This window comes from Myotis myotis, unplaced genomic scaffold, assembly GCF_014108235.1.
Source record: "Myotis myotis isolate mMyoMyo1 unplaced genomic scaffold, mMyoMyo1.p scaffold_m19_p_5, whole genome shotgun sequence".
Classification (NCBI taxonomy): domain Eukaryota; kingdom Metazoa; phylum Chordata; class Mammalia; order Chiroptera; family Vespertilionidae; genus Myotis; species Myotis myotis.
Window position 1 is genome coordinate 844,051 of NW_023416357.1, and position 18,276 is coordinate 862,326.

Genomic DNA, 18,276 nt, shown 5'->3' on the forward strand with positions numbered 1-18,276 from the left:
TGTCTTACAGACCCTGCAGGGAACACGCTCTAACATGAAGTGTCTTACAGGCCCTGCAGGGAACACGCTCTAACATGGAGTGTCTTACAGACCCTGCAGGGAACACGCTCTAACATGAAGTGTCTTACAGGCCCTGCAGGGAACACGCTCTAACATGGAGTATCTGTTACAGACCCTGCAGGGAACACACTCTAACATGACGTGTCTGTTACAGACCCTGCAGGGAACACGCTCTAACATGAAGTGTCTTACAGGCCCTGCAGGGAACATGCTCTAACATGGAGTATCTGTTACAGACCCTGCAGGGAACACGCTCTAACATGAAGTGTCTATTACAGACCCTGCCTCCGTTTGAAGCCAATGGGAAAATCTTGGATTACACAGTGACTCTCACGAGATGGAAATCACATTCACAAAACTACACAGTCAACGACACGAAGCTGACCGTGAACCTCACCAACGATCGCTATAAAGCAACCCTGACAGCCAGGAACCTGGTCGGCACGTCCGACGCCGCTGTGCTCACCATCCCTGCCTCTGACTTCCCAGGTCGGTGTCCGAGGGCCTGGCTCCTGAGGGAGGGCTCGATGAGGCCGCCTGTGAGGACGGACGCACTCTGACCACCCTCACGGCGGCGCTGCTCGCGCTCCATCATTGTCACCTGCTCAGTCAGGCAGGCGCTGGTTATGCGCCTCCCTCGTTCTTTAATGTCACTTTAAGATTCTGGGGACCTGTGGTGCATACGACTTAAACGTACTGTTTATCGGTAGCTTTGGAAGAAGAAACATTATAATTGACCTACACAGAACATCTGAAGAATTTGGGAAAGGAAGCATTTAGTAGAGTGCATGTAAATGATAACGAAGTGCTTTTATTCATGGAAATGCATGTTAATGTTACATGCTACAAAAAGGGCAGCAAGATAGATTGCATGGTTATGGAAATGAATGTAAAATACTAATATTTTAAGTTTTTAAACGTTCACTCATCAACGTGGTGTCCACCTTGTGTTTTGAAGCTACTCGCCCCGTAAGGGATCTGAAAGCGTTTCCCAAAGACAGCCGGCTGTGGGTGGAGTGGACCACCCCCCGCGAGCCCGTGAGCAAATACATCCTGGAGTGGTGCGTGCTGTCGGACAAGGCGCCCTGTGTCCCCGACTGGCAGCAGGAGGACGGCACCGTGCACCGCACACACCTCACAGGTACCCGGACCTTGGCCCGGCTCCTCCCTGCTCCCTGCCGAGAGGGTGGTCCTGGGGAGGCGGCCAGTGCTCAGTTCCAGCCCGGCGTCCGGTTCACTAGGTGCACTCAGCCTCTGGGCCGCTCGGTGGACAAGGGCAGACGGCTTCTGCCCTCCCCAGAGCCCCTTAGTCACAGACGGTGCGCACAGGGCTGTAAGGCGGAGAGAAGCCAAGGCCGCCTGGCCCTGCTGCTCCCTGGTGTGTGCTCCCTGCTCCCTGGTGTGTGCTGCCCACTCCCTGGTGTGTGCTCCCCTCTCCCTGGTGTGTGCTCCCTGGTGTGTGCTCCCCGCCCCCTGGTGTGTGCTCCCTGGTGTGTGCTCCCTGGTGTGTGCTCCCCTCTTCCTGGTGTGTGCTCCCTGGTGTGTGCTCCCCTCTCCCTGGTGTGTGCTCCCTGGTGTGTGCTCCCTGCTCCCTGGTGTGTGCTCCCCGCTCCCTGGTGTGTGCTCCCTGCTCCCTGGTGTGTGCTCCCCGCTCCCTGGTGTGTGCTCCCTGGTGTGTGCTCCCCGCTCCCTGGTGTGTGCTCCCTGGTGTGTGCTCCCCTCTCCCTGGTGTGTGCTCCCTGGTGTGTGCTCCCTGCTCCCTGGTGTGTGCTCCCCGCTCCCTGGTGTGTGCTCCCTGCCCCCTGGTGTGTGCTCCCTGCTCCCTGGTGTGTGCTCCCCGCTCCCTGGTGTGTGCTCCCTGGTGTGTGCTCCCTGGTGTGTGCTCCCCTCTCCCTGGTGTGTGCTCCCTGGTGTGTGCTCCCCACTCCCTGGTGTGTGCTCCCCGCTCCCTGGTGTGTGCTCCCCGCCCCCTGGTGTGTGCTCCCTGCTCCCTGGTGTGTGCTCCCCGCCCCCTGGTGTGCTCCCTGGTGTGTGCTCCCCTCTCCCTGGTGTGTGCTCCCTGGTGTGTGCTCCCCTCTCCCTGGTGTGTGCTCCCTGGTGTGTGCTCCCTGCTCCCTGGTGTGTGCTCCCCGCTCCCTGGTGTGTGCTCCCTGGTGTGTGCTCCCTGCTCCCTGGTGTGTGCTCCCCTCTCCCTGGTGTGTGCTCCCTGCTCCCTGGTGTGTGCTCCCCGCTCCCTGGTGTGTGCTCCCTGGTGTGTGCTCCCTGCTCCCTTGTGTGCTCCCTGCTCCCTGGTGTGTGCTCCCCGCTCCCTGGTGTGTGCTCCCTGGTGTGTGCTCCCTGCTCCCTTGTGTGCTCCCTGGTGTGTGCTCCCTGGTGTGTGCTCCCCTCTCCCTGGTGTGTGCTCCCTGGTGTGTGCTCCCCGCTCCCTGGTGTGTGCTCCCTGGTGTGTGCTCCCTGCTCCCTTGTGTGCTCCCCGCTCCCTGGTGTGTGCTCCCTGCTCCCTTGTGTGCTCCCCTCTCCCTGGTGTGCTCCCTGCTCCCTTGTGTGTGCTCCCTGCTCCCTTGTGTGTGCTCCCTGGTGTGTGCTCCCTGGTGTGTGCTCCCCGCTCCCTGGTGTGTGCTCCCTGGTGTGTGCTCCCCGCTCCCTGGTGTGTGCTCCCTGGTGTGTGCTCCCTGGTCCCTTGTGTGCTCCCCGCTCCCTGGTGTGTGCTCCCTGCTCCCTTGTGTGCTCCCCTCTCCCTGGTGTGCTCCCTGCTCCCTTGTGTGTGCTCCCTGCTCCCTTGTGTGTGCTCCCTGGTGTGTGCTCCCTTGTGTGTGCTCCCTGCTCCCTGGTGTGTGCTCCCTGCTCCCTTGTGTGTGCTCCCTTGTGTGTGCTCCCTGCTCCCTTGTGTGTGCTCCCTGGTGTGTGCTCCCTTGTGTGTGCTCCCTGCTCCCTGGTGTGTGCTCCCTTGATCCCTTGTGTCTCCTTGTGTGTGCTCCCTGGTGTGTGCTCCCTGCTCCCTTGTGTGTGCTCCCTGCTCCCTTGTGTGCTCCCTGCTCCCTGGTGTGTGCTCCCCTCTCCCTGGTGTGTGCTCCCTGGTGTGTGCTCCCCTCTCCCTGGTGTGTGCTCCCTTGTGTGTGCTCCCTGCTCCCTTGTGTGTGCTCCCCGCTCCCTTGTGTGCTCCCCGCTCCCTGGTGTGTGCTCCCTGGCGTGTGCTCCCTGGTGTGTGCTCCCTGGTGTGTGCTCCCCTCTCCCTGGTGTGTGCTCCCTGGTGTGTGCTCCCCGCTCCCTGGTGTGTGCTCCCTGGTGTGTGCTCCCCGCTCCCTGGTGTGTGCTCCCTGGTGTGTGCTCCCCGCTCCCTGGTGTGTGCTCCCTGGTGTGTGCTCCCCGCTCCCTGGTGTGTGCTCCCTGGTGTGTGCTCCCTGGTGTGTGCTCCCTGCTCCCTGGTGTGTGCTCCCTGGTGTGTGCTCCCCACTCCCTGGTGTGTGCTCCCCGCTCCCTGGTGTGTGCTCCCTGGTGTGTGCTCCCTGGTGTGTGCTCCCTGCTCCCTCGTGTGTGCTCCCTGGTGTGTGCTCCCTGCTCCCTTGTGTGTGCTCCCTGCTCCCTTGTGTGTGCTCCCTGCTCCCTTGTGTGTGCTCCCTGCTCCCTTGTGTGCTCCCTGCTCCCTGGTGTGTGCTCCCCTCTCCCTGGTGTGTGCTCCCTGGTGTGTGCTCCCCTCTCCCTGGTGTGTGCTCCCTTGTGTGTGCTCCCCGCTCCCTTGTGTGTGCTCCCCGCTCCCTTGTGTGCTCCCCGCTCCCTGGTGTGTGCTCCCTCTCCCTGGTGTGTGCTCCCTGGTGTGTGCTCCCCGCTCCCTGGTGTGTGCTCCCTGGTGTGTGCTCCCCGTTCCCTGGTGTGTGCTCCCTGGTGTGTGCTCCCCGCTCCCTGGTGTGTGCTCCCTGGTGTGTGCTCCCTGGTGTGTGCTCACCACTCCCTGGTGTGTGCTCCCTTGTGTGTGCTCCCCGCTCCCTTGTGTGTGCTCCCCGCTCCCTGGTGTGTGCTCCCTGCTCCCTGGTGTGTGCTCCCTGCTCCCTGGTGTGTGCTCCCTGGTGTGTGCTCCCCACTCCCTGGTGTGTGCTCCCCGCTCCCTGGTGTGTGCTCCCTGGTGTGTGCTCCCTGGTGTGTGCTCCCTGCTCCCTGGTGTGTGCTCCCTGGTGTGTGCTCCCTGCTCCCTGGTGTGTGCTCCCTGGTGTGTGCTCCCTGCTCCCTGGTGTGTGCTCCCCGCTCCCTGGTGTGTGCTCCCTGGTGTGTGCTCCCTGGTGTGTGCTCCCCACTCCCTGGTGTGTGCTCCCCGCTCCCTTGTGTGTGCTGCCCGCTCCCTGGTGTGTGCTCCCTGGTGTGTGCTCCCTGCACCTGGTGTGTGCTGCCCGCTCCCTGGTGTGTGCTCCCTGCACCTGGTGTGTGCTGCCCGCTCCCTGGTGTGTGCTCCCTGCACCTGGTGTGTGCTCCCTGCACCCAGGTGTGTGCTCCCTGCTCTCTGGTGTGTGCTCCCTTTTCAGTGCCACAAACACTCCCTCCCCCACTGTGGACGGCCGAGTGCAGATAACAGCGCGCTGTGCTGGTCACTAGGTGGCTGAGCAGCAGCCACTTTGTCTGGGGGGTTAAAGATGGCGGAGTCGGGATCATGTCTCCTTGTAACGTGGGGTTACTTTCTGGGGAAATGACCCCATTCTCTTTTCTGAGTCACCTGACCAAGTGGGCCTGGCTCAGAAGCAGCAGGTTCACTGGGCAGACAAGTCGTCAGACTAGGAGGCAGATTCCGATAACGTGAGGTCAGGGGTCTAACTCCCGACTGATTGCAGACATCACTCCTATGACGACGTAAACGCTTTACCCACTGCATTGGCGCCAAGGGTCACCTGTACCCGCTCATTGGCGATGAGGGTGGCCTGTACCTGCACATCGGCATGAGGGTGGCCTGTACCCGCTCATCGGCAGTGAGGGTGGCCTGTACCCGCTCATTGGCGATGAGGGTGGCCTGTACCCGCTCATCGGCATGAGGGTGGCCTGTACCCGCTCATCGGTAGTGAGGGTGGCCTGTACCCGCTCATCGGTAGTGAGGGTGGCCTGTACCCGCTCATCGGCATGAGGGGGGCCTTGGACTCTCGTACACAGTTACCCTCTGAGCTGAAACCCAGTGCACAGAGGCAGGGCTTCCTTCAGAAGCTGCAGGTTTAGAGAAGCCCGTGCAGCTATGATGTGACATAAGCAGTGGAGTCAGACACTCTCCTTGTGAGAGAAACAGCACCTGGTCCCTTCTCTCCTCCAGGGAGCCTGGCAGAGAGCACCTGCTACCTAATCACGGTCACCCCGGTGTACAGCGACGGGCCGGGGAGCCCTGAGGCCGTGAGGGCGTACCTGAAGCAAGCCCGTAAGTCCCCCGTCCGCCCCCAGTCCGCCCCTGAAGCAAGCCCGTAAGCTCCCTGTCCACCCCACCCCCGTCCGCCCCTCCCCCGTCCATCCCTGAAGCAAGCCCGTAAGCCCCCTGTCCGCCCCCCGGTCCACCCCCTCCCCCCCCACCCCCCCAACCCCCTGTCCATCCCTGAAGCAAGCCCGTAAGCTCCCTGTCTGCCCCCACCCCGTCCACCCCTGAAGCAAGCCCGTAAGCCCCCCCGTCCCTGCCCGGGAAGGTGTGAGCAGAGCCGCTGCAGGCCTTCCCATCAGGCTGGCTCAGCTGTCCAGGGAGCTGTGATGAAGTGTCACTAAACCCTAATGGTGTTCAGTTAGCAAATGACCGTCTTCCCTGCAGCGCCCTCCAAGGGCCCTGTCGTGCGGACGAAGAAGGTGGGGAAGAACGAAGCCATCCTGGAGTGGGAGCAGCTCCCTGTCGACGTGCAGAACGGCTTCATCAGGAACTACACCATCTTCTATAAAACCAGCCTGGGAAACGAGACCGGTAACAGACGCCACTTCCCCAGGACCCACTCCTTCCTCCCGGCTCGGAGCCACCATTAGGCCTCCCCTCCTCCTGCCGCCCCTCCCTGGGGGCGGGCCCTCCGCGCAGACACAGGCTGCCCAGGGCTGCCTCCGGGCCTGTCGCCTCAGCTAGGAACGTTGTTGTGGGTAAAATAACTCCGTTCCTGTTGGCGCTCTCCCTGTCGGATGTAGGCAGGGAGCAGAGGCCCGAGCAGCTGACTGACCTGTCGTTTCTTCCAGCCGTGAACGTGGACTCCTCCCACACGGAGTACACGCTGTCCTCGCTGACGAGCGACACGCTCTACATGGTGCGCATGGCGGCCTACACGGACGAGGGCGGCAAGGACGGCCCCGAGTTCACCTTCACCACCCCCAAGTTCGGTGAGGAGCGGACAGCCTCTCCCTTTCTGTCTATCCGCCTGAAGGGCTGTCTGTGCTGGAATCTTGTTAAAAGTCCATCTTTGGGTTCATAGGAATGAGGTTCAGAAATTAGACATTTATGCTATGATCTGTTTTAGTTGTTTCTTTAAACGATAGAAAATCGTTTTCCTGACCTTTTTTGTTTTATTAACAGTTTCTGACTGGTCTCACCTGGACCCTAAAAACTCCCCAAAGCTGGGTGCCTTCCTCAGTGGCTCGTTTCTTCGCTGGCAGATCTTGGGGGTCTGTCTGCTGTCCTGCTTTTATGGCCAGTGCTGGGGGCCTGGTCTGCCCCGCGGGCCCTACTCACCCCTGCAACCCAGCTTCACGGGCCCCTCCTGCCCAGGCCGAAGCCTGGCTGTGGCTCAGGAGCCTTTGTGGTCTGGTCTTGTGCCTCTGTCTTTCCCGATCTTCCTCCTCCTCAGTCTGACTCCTGTGGCCTCTCCTCAAAAATGCCTCTTCCCTTGGTTCTTCTAACCCAGTGGTCGGCAAACTCATTAGTCAACAGAGCCAAATATCAACAGTACAGCGACTGAAATTTCTTCTGAGAGCCACATTTTTAAAACTTAAACTCTACAGGCAGGCACACTGCTGTTACCCTGCCTTCCACAGGGTAAGGACTGTTGGTATTTGGCGCCTCCCCCGCCGCGTCTCCCGCGGCCCGACCGACCGACAGCCCCCACTTCTTCTAACGCCACTTCCTCAAAAGGACTCGCCCAGGCCCAAAACCGACTTCTGCGCACGGGCCACGAAGTTTCCATTGCACTGTGCGTGCGCCCGCACGTGGTATTTTGTGGAAGAGCCACACTCAAGGGGCCAAAAAGCCGCATGTGGCTCACGAGCCGCGGTTTGCCGACCACTGTTCTCACCCCTGTGTTGCCCAGATAGCCCTGCGCCTCCCTGTCCGCCTCCCCCTCGCCGCCTCCCGCCCGGTCCCCTGTCCGCTTCCCGCCACCTCCCGCCAGCATGTGAGCGCTGTCCCGGGCCGCCTGCTGTGAGCGGCGTGGCTGGGATGGGCCGCAGGGATGGGGAAACAGCCGTGAAGTGTGGAAAGGCTGGAACAATGTGTTCATCTTTCCCAATAGTCCTGGCACCTCGCAGAGATATTGGGGCACTTCCAGGCCCTGCATAAAGCGAGTGTCACCATGCAGTGCATCCCCCGCGTACCTGGTTCCCGTGCACATAGGGGCGCGTTTACCTGCATCTAGTCACGCACAGTAGGGCTGTCTGATCAGGCACCACCTCCGTTCAGGGCCTGTGCTGTAAGGATGCCGACGCCCCCAGCTGTGCAGGGCGGTCTCTCGGGCTGTGGAGCGGGTCTGCGTGCGCAGCCCGGGTGGCGGGAAACGCATGTCCCCTCGGCTGCGCTGAGCCCTGTCTCCTCTCCCCGTCCCCTTCAGCCCAGGGCGAGATCGAGGCCATCGTGGTGCCCGTGTGCCTGGCGTTCCTGCTGCTCACGTTGCTGGGCGTGCTGCTGTGCTTCAACAAGCGGGACCTGTGAGTACCCCGTGCACACCTGCCCCCGGCTGCGTGTCTGACGGCTCTCCCCCGGCTGCGTGTCTGACGGCGCTCCCCCGGTGTGTCTGACGGCGCTCCCCCGGCTGCGTGTCTGACGGCGCTCCCCCGGCTGCGTGTCTGACGGCGCTCCCCCGGCTGCGTGTCTGATGGCTCTCCCCCGGCTGCGTGTCTGATGGCGCTCCCCCGGTGTGTCTGACGGCGCTCCCCCGGCTGCGTGTCTGACGGCGCTCCCCCGGCTGCATGTCTGACGGCGCTCCCCCGGCGGCGTGTCTGACGGCTCTCCCCCGGCGGCGTGTCTGACGGCTCTCCCCCGGCGGCGTGTCTGACGGCTCTCCCCCGGCGGCGTGTCTGACGGCTCTCCCCCGGCTGCGTGTCTGACGGCTCTCCCCCGGCGGCGTGTCTGACGGCGCTCCCCCGGCGGCGTGTCTGACGGCGCTCCCCCGGCTGCGTGTCTGACGGCGCTCCCCCGGCTGCGTGTCTGACGGCTCTCAGCGTCCTGAGGGCCAGCGCTGCTGCGACTCATGCCTTCTCGCTGCGGAGCAGTGTCCTGGGCGCGGTCCGTCTGCGTCAGCCCACACGCTGTGGCGGAAGCTCCGGGGTTTCTTTGACGGTGGCCGCTGTAAGCGACGTGCTCTGCTCGTGAAGCGCGTCTTGGCGTCACGTGTTACGTTAGGAGGGTCGCCGGGGGTGTGGCAGGTGCACGTCTCACTTTATAGGAAACTGTCATCCGTTCTCCAGGTTCAGGGACGTGCTCGCTCGTCCGGTGGCTGTGGGGTTAGTGGCCGTGTTACCCCCTTATGGGAGGGTTCCTGTGGGAGTGGGGTTGCCTCCTTTTTAAACGTCTGATGGGATTTGCAGGGGTCGCCCTCGGGGCTGAGGTTCTCTCTTGGGGAGAATTTGCTTTTTGCACAGATGGGGCGAGAGGAGTGTTTCTCAGTCGGCTCGTGGCTGGTCTGTGGGCCGAGGTGGGAGCCCTCCGCCCACACTTCCTGGTTGTGCGGGAGGCAGCCTGGAGGTCCTTTCCCTCCCGCGACCGCTCCCTGCAGAGCTGGGATCTGACCGGGCAGGGCCTGTAGGAGGGAAACGCACGTGAGGAGGCCTGTGATGACGGGATCTCCTTCCTTAGGTGTTTTTAGTTCTGTTGCTCTTTCTTCCTTTCCTGGTGCCCAGCTGAAATTGCGTCTGTTGTCTGACAGTTGGAAGTTGAGCGGTTTTCTCTCTGCCATCGGGAGGGGCTGAGCTGCCGCACGCTGTGACCTGGCGAAGCTCGGCTGTGGTCTCGGTGCAGGATTGGCCTGAGATTCTCCCGGTGGAATGTCGCTGACGAGCTTAGCCTTGTTGGCGGCCTTTCATCACGACACGCAGGCGGTCCTCCTGTCTCACACGGTGCTGCTCAGCGGTTGCAGGCCTTGCTCAGTGGCTTTGGGTTCGGCGGGTGCTGTTGGTGGGGAATGTGTCTGGGGTCAGGGACCCCCTCGTGTGCTGCCCGTGGCCCCTCACCAGCCGTGTCTCCTTCTCTCCAGGATTAAAAAGCACATCTGGCCCAACGTCCCCGACCCGTCCAAGAGCAACATCGCCCAGTGGTCTCCGCACACGCCACCCCGGGTAAGACAGAGGGCAAGTGAGGGCACGTTTGTGGGGTCAACCTAGAGCGAGTGGAACCAGAATAGCACACGAATGAGGATCGTAACCAGCATTTCACGTGATGCCTGCGCGTTCTCTGCCATCACCCTTGGAGCACATTCACGCTGACACGTGGGTGTCGGCCGCCAACAGCCTGGTCCTGCAGCGCGAAGCTCACAGGTGTCGGTACCGCCCCGCGGGCGGGCATTCAGCTTCGTGTCCCCATCGGCCTGCGAAGCCGGCGTGTTCCCGCGCTGAGGGGGGTTTCCTCCTGGATCCCGGGAACCTCCCTGAAGGGGGGTCTGTCTGTGTTGCCTTCCCTCCTGGGATTCCGGGTTAACAGGCTCACGTGTGTGGCGTGTGTATGTTCTGTGGAACCGGAGTCATTTGAACGTTTCTAGTTTCTCTGTCCCGTTAGCCCTGGGGGCGTGGAGAGTGAGTGCTGCTGTGCCGGCAGCCTGGGCCGGGCTCTGACGAGGCGCAGCCGGGGCCCAGGAGAACGTCCCCGCAGCTGGATCCGGGCGCTCGCGGCCGGTGGCAGAGCAGTGTCACCTCCGACAGCCACGGGCGCTCAGACGCAGGCTGGCTCCGCCCTCGCGTGTGCCCGCAGTTCCTGAGTGACGCGTTGTCGTGACGATCCATCCTCTCTCCCCCCTCTCTCCCTCTCAGCATAACTTCAGCTCAAAAGACCAGATGTTCTCGGACGGCGCGCTCACGGACCTGAGCGTGGTGGAGATCGAGGCGAGCGACAAGAAGCCGCTCCCGGAGGAGCTCAAGGCCCTGGACCTGTTCCGGAAGGAGAAGCTGAGCACGGGCGGCCACAGCAGCGGCATCGGCGGCTCCTCGTGCATGTCCTCGCGGCAGAGCCTGTCCAGCGGCGACGAGGCCGAGGCGGCGTCCGCCCAGAGCGCCGCGAGCGCCGTGCAGTACTCCACCGTGGTGCACAGCGGCTACCGCCACCAGGTGCCCTCCGTGCAGGTCTTCTCGCGCTCCGAGTCCACGCAGCCCCTGCTCGACTGCGAGGAGCGGCCCGACGAGCTGCCGCCGGGGGAGGGCGCGGACCCGCTGCCCCGACAGCAGTACTTCCAGCAGAGCTGCCGCCAGCCCGAGGCCGGCCCCCCCGGCCCCGCAGGACGGCCGCAGCCGGGAGCCCCGGCCGGCGAGGACCCTGTTGGACCCGGGCAGCCGGGGTCTGGGCAGCTGCAGGCATTCCAGGAGGTCCCTGCGGCGGACGCCTTTAGTCCAGGGTCCCCGGGGCCGGAGAGGTTGGAGGCGGATGGGGTGGAGGCCGCGCTCAACCTTGATGAGGGGCTGCCGAAGAGCTACCTCCCGCAGACGGTGCGGCCTGGCGGCTACGTGCCCCAGTGAGGCGCCCGCCCGCAGGCCGCTGGGCACGGCCAGTCTGCGCCTCAGATCCCCGGAGTCCCACTCCCTGAGGTGACAGCGCGCCTTGTGGACAAGCGTGTCCCATCCTCCGTCCCAGACCGTGATCCACTCACACACTACATGCCGGCCCCCCGCGGGGCTGCCACGGCCTCGGTGCCCGAGGAGCCGCCTCAGGGCACCAGGACCCTTTGCCAGGGCGCCGGAGGCGCTGCCGCACCGCTGGGCTGAGGGCTGAGGGCTGGGGGTGACAGGCGTGGTCCCACCCTCCCCGCGGCCCCAGAGCTCACCCAGCGGCACAGCTGGACGGCCGTTGTGCTCTGACCCGGAGGCTCCCGTGCGATCACGGCACAGACTCGCCCCTGGGACTGATGCTGCCGCAGCTGCAGGAGCGGGTTCTGGAGTTCAACTTGCAAATTGAAAATCGGTTTTGGACCTTCTGTCATCAGTCACCTGATGAGTTTTTAGAATGTTCCTGTCCCTGCTCACAGCCTCCTGCAGCGTCTCAGACTCGGCTGTGCCCAGAGGGACGGGCCAGGCTGTCTGCGCCCACGCCGCCCGCAGCCGAGTGCGAGCCTCCCGTGTGAACGTGTTGCTCTTGCGGGTCTCGGGCCTCAGGCGGTGCCCTCGCCCCCGAGGACAGGACGGGGAGAGGCTGTGGTCCCGTCACCACAGAGCGGAGCCCCCTGGGGGCTGGCAGGGGAGGGTGCGCGGGGGCGGGGGTGGGGTGAGCAGGCCACGTGCTCTTTGCTGCTTCACACGCCACCGGAGAGGAGACTCGGTCCTGACGGTGAGAGCAGCTGCCTCGACGGGAGGCCGTCTGAAGGTCACCTCTGAGGTGGAGCATCAGCGTCTACGGCAGGTTTGGGGGTAAACTCCAGCGTGCCTCAGTTTAAAATGTTGCTAGTAAGTGCCAGCCCCTCTCGGGGGAGTTGCAGCTTTGCTGGGAGGGTCTTGCCTGGATGGTGAGGACGATCTGGGGCGTGAGGAAGAGATGCAAAAAGAAGGCCTGTAGTCCTCCGTCGTCTTCTCCCTTTGGGTCTAAGAACCAACTCCAGCCCGTGCACTTCCGTCCGGTGAACGAGGCGATGGCTGCACTGCCAGGCACTGAGCTCCCCGAGCAGAACTGTGACGACTGCCGGGCGCTTTCTGGGTCATGTTCGTCCTGTTGCCCAGGCGAGGTCACTTCGAAAAGCTTCTTGCACTTTTCTGTGAATCAAGAGAAGATGGAGAGAGAGCCCGAAGCAGGATGGTCCCAGTTCCCGCGACGCTGTGAGCCAGTGGACCCGGGGCCTGGCCCTCCCGCTGGTCCCGGCGGCCTTTCCCGGACCGTGGGCGGGGTGCAGGCGACGTCAGAGGGTCTGGGCCAAATGTGGCATCTTCTGGATTCATGGTTTTTCATGTGCTGCTGGTGTGCGCGTGAGCGGGGGGCCTCGGGTTGCGTGAAAAGCGCTTGAGGCCAGTGGCCACAGGGTGCCCGTCTCTGTCCCTTAAGCACAGCCTTGGTGAGTGAGGGCTCCACGCGTCCAGGGCTGACCACCAGCACCCTGGGTGTCACAGATACGGGGGCGGTAAGGTCAGTGTCTGAGTCCTTCGGTCTCAACACGCGTGTGTGAACAGTGGGCGCGGTGTGCCTGGGCCCGTGTGCTGTGCCCCCTGCACCGGCCCCGCCCGCCCAGGACACCCGCCGCCCCCACTGGCTCCTAGCCAGGCCGGTCAGGAGTGTGTCCGTGATTTTCCTCTGCAGGAGTTGCATGTGCTCATTGTAGCCAGCTGTTTATGTTGACGTAACGACATGTATCCTAAGTGTACTCGCGTATCACCTGTAACCTCCCACGTAGGCAGTAAACCTGTTCACTCTGTGTGGTCACTGCCGCTGGATGTCGGGCCCGTGGCTGGGGTCCCGCCGCCCGGGCTGGGCCTCCGTGGAGGGCCTGTGCTTGTTCGATGCCCGTTCAGCTGACGGGGGGGACTCGGCGGGGGTGGGCTGCGTGGCCTCCGGGGCCGGTACAGGACTCGGAGACGCAGGCCCACGCCCAGGGAGTGTTTTCTTACCCCATTGGCGGACCCTGTTGAGAATGGAGGTGCAGCGCCACCTTGTGGCCAGTCTGTGCCCTGCTGCCTCCAAGCTGCCCAGTGGGGAGCCTCAGCCACCCCACCTGGAGGGACTGGGCCGTCCACGCTGCTCGTCCTCACACTGTGGTTCCACCCAGAATGTGCCGTGTCCACAGGGAACCCCCATCCGGACCAGGTCTCCTCACACGGCCTGAAGGTCACACACGTGACATCGGGGCGGGACGGGGGCTCCTGCGTTTCAGCCCCGTGTCCACTGTGGCTCCCTGGGCTCCTCCTTGTCTCACCCCCATTTCTGTTACGGACCCTGAGCCCAAAGTGACCGCAGAGCTCCTGCCACGCAGCCTCCGCAGCCCGGGGGGGGAGCGGCGTCAGCTCGGCCCAGCTTTTCTTTCTCACACAGATCATCCCTCCACGCTTTCAACATCGACAGCCCGGCCCGCAGGCTGCTGTCACCCACCTTCAAGCCCGAGCTGTGGCTCATTAGTCACCAGAAGCGGGGCAGGAGGCGGGGAGAACGTGGGGCTCACCGAGTGGGTGGCAGCCGCTCCCGGCGCTTGGCTCTTGGTGGCCAGGGACACCTTGGAAAGGCACGTCTCCCGAGAAGCTGCCTGTGCGCCACGGCCCACGGCTCACGGCCCACGGCTCTCGGCCCAGCACGGCTCACGGCTCATGGCCCACGGCCCATAGCTCACAGCCCAGCACAGCTCTCGGCTCACAGCCCAGCACAACCCACAGCTCACGGCCCACAGCTCACGGCCCAGCACAACCCACGGCTCACGGTCCATAGCCCACGGCCCAGCACAACCCACGGCTCACGGCTCATGGCTCACGGCCCACGGTCCACGGCTCACGGTCCATAGCCCATGGCCCACAGCCCAGCACGTCCCTTCTCAGGTGGGAGTGACTTCCTCCCACTAACGGTTTTACAGACGAGGCTTAGCTTCGTGTAGGAACCTGGAGAGTCAAACCCTCTTTCCCATCTATTCCTCCGACTACGGCTGTCATTTCCCATCAGAAAACTGCCTGGAATTGTCTTATGTTTCAACTTTAGGGCGAATTACCCCACTTACAGGGTTTGGGTGTATGTGGTTTATGACTTGGGACGCACGGGGATAACATGGTGAGTTAGGGGAGCCCTCCACAGAGTGGGCGGAAAACCCCAGTTCCCGCCACCTGCCCCTCAGCCAGGGTGGGACAGCCTTAAAGCCATGCCGCCACCAGGAGCAAACACGGGTGGGCCTCGCTGGCCTCAGGCCACGGTCCTGCTGGGCCCGCACCCTCCCGCGTGGGGCCCAGCGCGGCTGTCACGGGCATCGGCCGGAAGCTCTGGAGCTGGTTCTGTGGGCCTCCGGGAGGGGCCGGCGAAGGGGGAACCCAGCAGCCTCCACATGGCGGCCTCGGGTGAGGGGGCGTCCACTAAAGCCGAAGGGCCGTTCCATCCTCAAGCAGGTTTTCCGCATGCTTACGCTAAAAAATTGACAAGTTCGTTTACCTGTTTTCATGTAGACACGTTTGCATGATTAAAATTACGTATGTTTAGAAAGCTAAATGTCACAGGAGAGCTTTCTGTCACACTGTGATTTTACGTTTCTACCGGACGGGTCTGCGGAATGTGGGCATCCCCTCCCTGGGTGTGAGCAGATGCGCGAGGCCAGGATGCACTTGGCGCACGTGCTACGGCACGATCACCTGCTAACCGTTCGCAGAACATGTTTCAGAGCAGTGACTCGGGGATTTGAGTAGTTTTAGATATATAATGTCAGCAAAATTACTACAGTACTTTTACCAACATATGGCGTATTGGCTAAAATTTGTTAAAAACAACAGTAAATTAGTAACAAAACAAAACCCTATTAATTATAAGCAAATCTTGGTTAAAAGCATTTTAAAATTACCAGGGTGTTAATTTTCATATATGACATAAGGACCAGGAATTAGGTCTTTTAAATCCAAAGTCCATTAAATCAGTCTGTGAAACCAAGGTCCGCAAAATTGAGGGTTTCCTGTATTTAAAGTGAAAAGGAACTCAAAGGCACAGAGATTCTGACAACAGAAAACAGTTTTGCACAAGCGTGGAAAGAGTGACGGGGCAGGCACTTGGCTGTAGTCACAGTCAGTGTGGGTTCTGCCTGTTTTAATCCCTTACTAACAGGAGACAGGCAAGGAGCCTGGGGAACCAGACACCACGGCTAGAACTGCAGATGGACACACCCCGGTGCAGGGGAGGGTGGTCCCCTGCAAGCTCAGGACCCACAGGGGCCAAATGCTGCTGCCGGTGTGGACTGAACGTATACATACCACCTACCAGACACTTATTTCCGGTCATTAAAACCTAAAAGAATTTTATGAGGTAAATATCAGAATAACATAGACTCACAGGCTCAGAGAAATGGAACCACCTGGGGCATGTGGTAAACAAATACCAGATCAGGGTTCCTACTCCATCAACTCCCAGATGATGTACCTTGCATCAATCAAAAGAAGGGAATGATACGCCCAGACCTACAACACAGGAAAACAAACCCTAAATCTAACCCTAACCATAATCCAAAAGTGGATCCTAAACCGAAATCTACAATAATCCTAAAACTAGTCCCAAACCTAATCCTACCCTAACACTAATCCTAGTACAAACCCTAAACCAAACATAGCCCTAGCCCTAGCCCTAGCCCTAACCCTAACCCCTAACCCTAACCCTAACCCTAACCCTAACCCTAACCCTAGCCCTAGCCCTAACCCTAACCCTAACCCTAATCCTAGCCCAAGCCCTAACCCTAACCCTAACCCTAAGCCCTAATCCTAACCCTAACCCTAACCCTAGCCCTAGCCCTAACCCTAACCCTAACCCCTAATCCTAAACCTAACCCTAAGCCCTAACCCTAACCCTAACCCTAGCCCTAGCCCTAACCCTAACCCTAACCCTAACCCTAGCCCAAGCCCTAACCCTAACCCTAGCCCTAACCCTAACCCTAGCCCTAGCCCTAACCCTAACCCCTAATCCTAACCCTAACCCTAAGCCCTAATCGTAACCCTAACCCTAAGCCCTAGCCCTAACCCTAAGCCCTAATCCTAGCCCTAACCCTAACCCCTAACCCTAACCCTAACCCTAGCCCTAGCCCTAACCCTAACCCTAACCCTAATCCTAGCCCAAGCCCTAACCCTAACCCTAACCCTAAGCCCTAATCCTAACCCTAACCCTAACCCTAGCCCTAGCCCTAACCCTAACCCTAACCCTAGCCCTAACCCTAACCCTAGCCCTAGCCCTAACCCTAACCCCTAATCCTAACCCTAACCCTAAGCCCTAATCCTAACCCTAACCCTAACCCTAACCCTAACCCTAACCCTAAGCCCTAATCCTAACCCTAACCCTAACCCTAGCCCTAGCCCTAACCCTAGCCCTAGCCCTAACCCTAACGCTAACCCTAACCCTAACCCTAATCCTAACCCTAACCCTAACCCTAGTCCTAACCCTAACCCTCACCCTCACCCTCACCCTCCACAGCTGCTCCCAGTTAAAAGCCCAAGGGCTCTTCAGCTGGGACACTCAGCAGAGGCTCCTACACTCTGGCCCGAGGGCAGGGGGCCCAGGGGCGGCGGGGACTCCAGGACGCCGTGGACATCAGCAGCTTTGGGGTTTCATTTGGGCTTTCATTGTGTTGCTGTGTGGGGGTTGCTCTTTTGAGCGGTTTTCGTTTGGGTGGGTTGTTGGTGGTCTGTTTATTGTTGGTTTTGGTGGCGGGTGGGTGTACCAAGGGGACTGGGTTCTGGGGGAGAGAGAGAACAGCATGGAACTATTTCTTTGGGTTCAGGAGATGCGCCTTCGGATGAGCGTCCATTCTCCCTTTGGTTCAAGTGTGAACTGTTACTGGAAACCGTCCAGGAGGAGGCGTCGGGCACCGTCAGCTTCGGGAGTTTCCCGTGGGGGTGGGGCAGCCTGGACAGCGGCCTCCTCTCCCTGGAACCCTGCCGTGTCCTGGAGGCCCCCGGCTGGCGGAAGCCCCGACCCCAAGGGCGGCCTCCCTCCCTCAACTGAGTCTATGATCGATGGATTGATGGATCGATTGGGAAAGGCAGCCACGCTTCCTCCCCGAGGCTGCTTCCTGTGGAGAAGGGCTCAGGGCAGAGAAGCCCTGGGGTTTAACACCAGGTCAGGTCGGCCCCCTCCCCCCAGGGCTTTGCTTTGGGTTTTGGGGGCCAGTGGGCACCTCTAGGCTCGCTCTCAGCGTCTTGTGTCTGGAGCCGGCCACTCAGGACGATGGCCCACAGGAAGGGGCCTGTCCCCACGTGGCCTCCGCCCGGGCAGCGGTGACATTGGCCTCCACCGTCTCGGCTCCTCTCTGCACCCTGGACTCAGTGGCAGACAAGGCGGGTCCACGGGCCAGAGACCCAGAAACACCCAAATGCAGCGGCTCCAGAGCAGGTTCAAGACGCCCAGCGAGGTCTGGGTGGGGCCTCGGGAGGAGCTTAGCCCCAGAGCGGAGGGGACAGGGCTGGTGTCGGGTGTCCCTGCCCCGTCCCCCGTGGCCTTTCTCCACTTCTAGAAAGTTCTCCTGGAGAGCTGCCCGTGGGCCACGGGCTGGTGGGGACATGGCGGGGAGAGGGGAGAGCTGAGGACCGGGAGCGCCCAGAGTGACCAGGCCTGAGGGGCGACAGCAGGGCAGGGAGGGTGGCGGGAGCGGGGAGCGGGTCCTGGGGGGAAGGCTGGTCTGGCCCTGGTCCCCTGGAGCAGGAGACCCCCAGCTCTAACAACGCCGCACATTGCATCCGGAGCTCCTTTCCGGCGTCTGAGCAGGAACCTGTCCCGCAGAGGCCGAGGCATAGCGTCAGCAGAAGGGGGAGCGCGGCTTTCCTGGGGGGCTGGGGGGTCACACCCAAGCGCCTCCATGAGCGCCTCCTACAGGCCTCCCTCCTGGTGGCCTCGGGCTCCGCCCTGCACCTCAGTCGCAGGGAGGACAGGACACACATCCACCCCGAAAGGCGGTCGCTGACCTCTGGCCCCTGGCCCCCCGGCCCGCACACAGACAGGACGCCTGAACGCATGGGGCTGCCGAGCTTCTGAGAAACGCCCCTGACCCGGCCCAGCCGAGCGGCGGAGCAAGGACCAGCGACCTTCGTCCCCCGTCCTCCCACCCCTCGCACAGACCACACACTCCTTACAACTAGCCCCGTCGCTACGGACGTTTCCACAAAACAATGAACCCCACGCACCACGAGACGCTGCTACTTTACAGGCCACAAACCCCTTTAACGGCGGCCCAACCACGG

The 18,276-nt window shown here is 61.8% G+C and overlaps 1 protein-coding gene across 5 annotated transcripts in view; it reads left to right on the forward strand.

The window, feature by feature from the left end:
- Positions 1-12,799, forward strand: part of IL6ST (interleukin 6 signal transducer) — a 32,511-nt gene extending 19,712 nt beyond the window's left edge. For 4 of the 5 annotated variants that reach the window (XM_036308190.1, XM_036308192.1, XM_036308191.1 and 1 more), the window contains 8 exons: positions 339-549; positions 1,019-1,201; positions 5,345-5,446; positions 5,825-5,971; positions 6,232-6,372; positions 7,812-7,908; positions 9,453-9,534; positions 10,222-12,799. In XM_036308190.1, coding sequence (XP_036164083.1) covers positions 339-549; positions 1,019-1,201; positions 5,345-5,446; positions 5,825-5,971; positions 6,232-6,372; positions 7,812-7,908; positions 9,453-9,534; positions 10,222-10,920 — 1,662 coding nt within the window. In that variant the 3' untranslated portion in view covers positions 10,921-12,799. The remainder of the gene's footprint in view (positions 1-338; positions 550-1,018; positions 1,202-5,344; positions 5,447-5,824; positions 5,972-6,231; positions 6,373-7,811; positions 7,909-9,452; positions 9,535-10,221) is intronic. The other variant, XM_036308194.1, reaches the window with a different exon arrangement.
- The last annotated feature ends 5,477 nt before the right edge of the window (positions 12,800-18,276 follow it).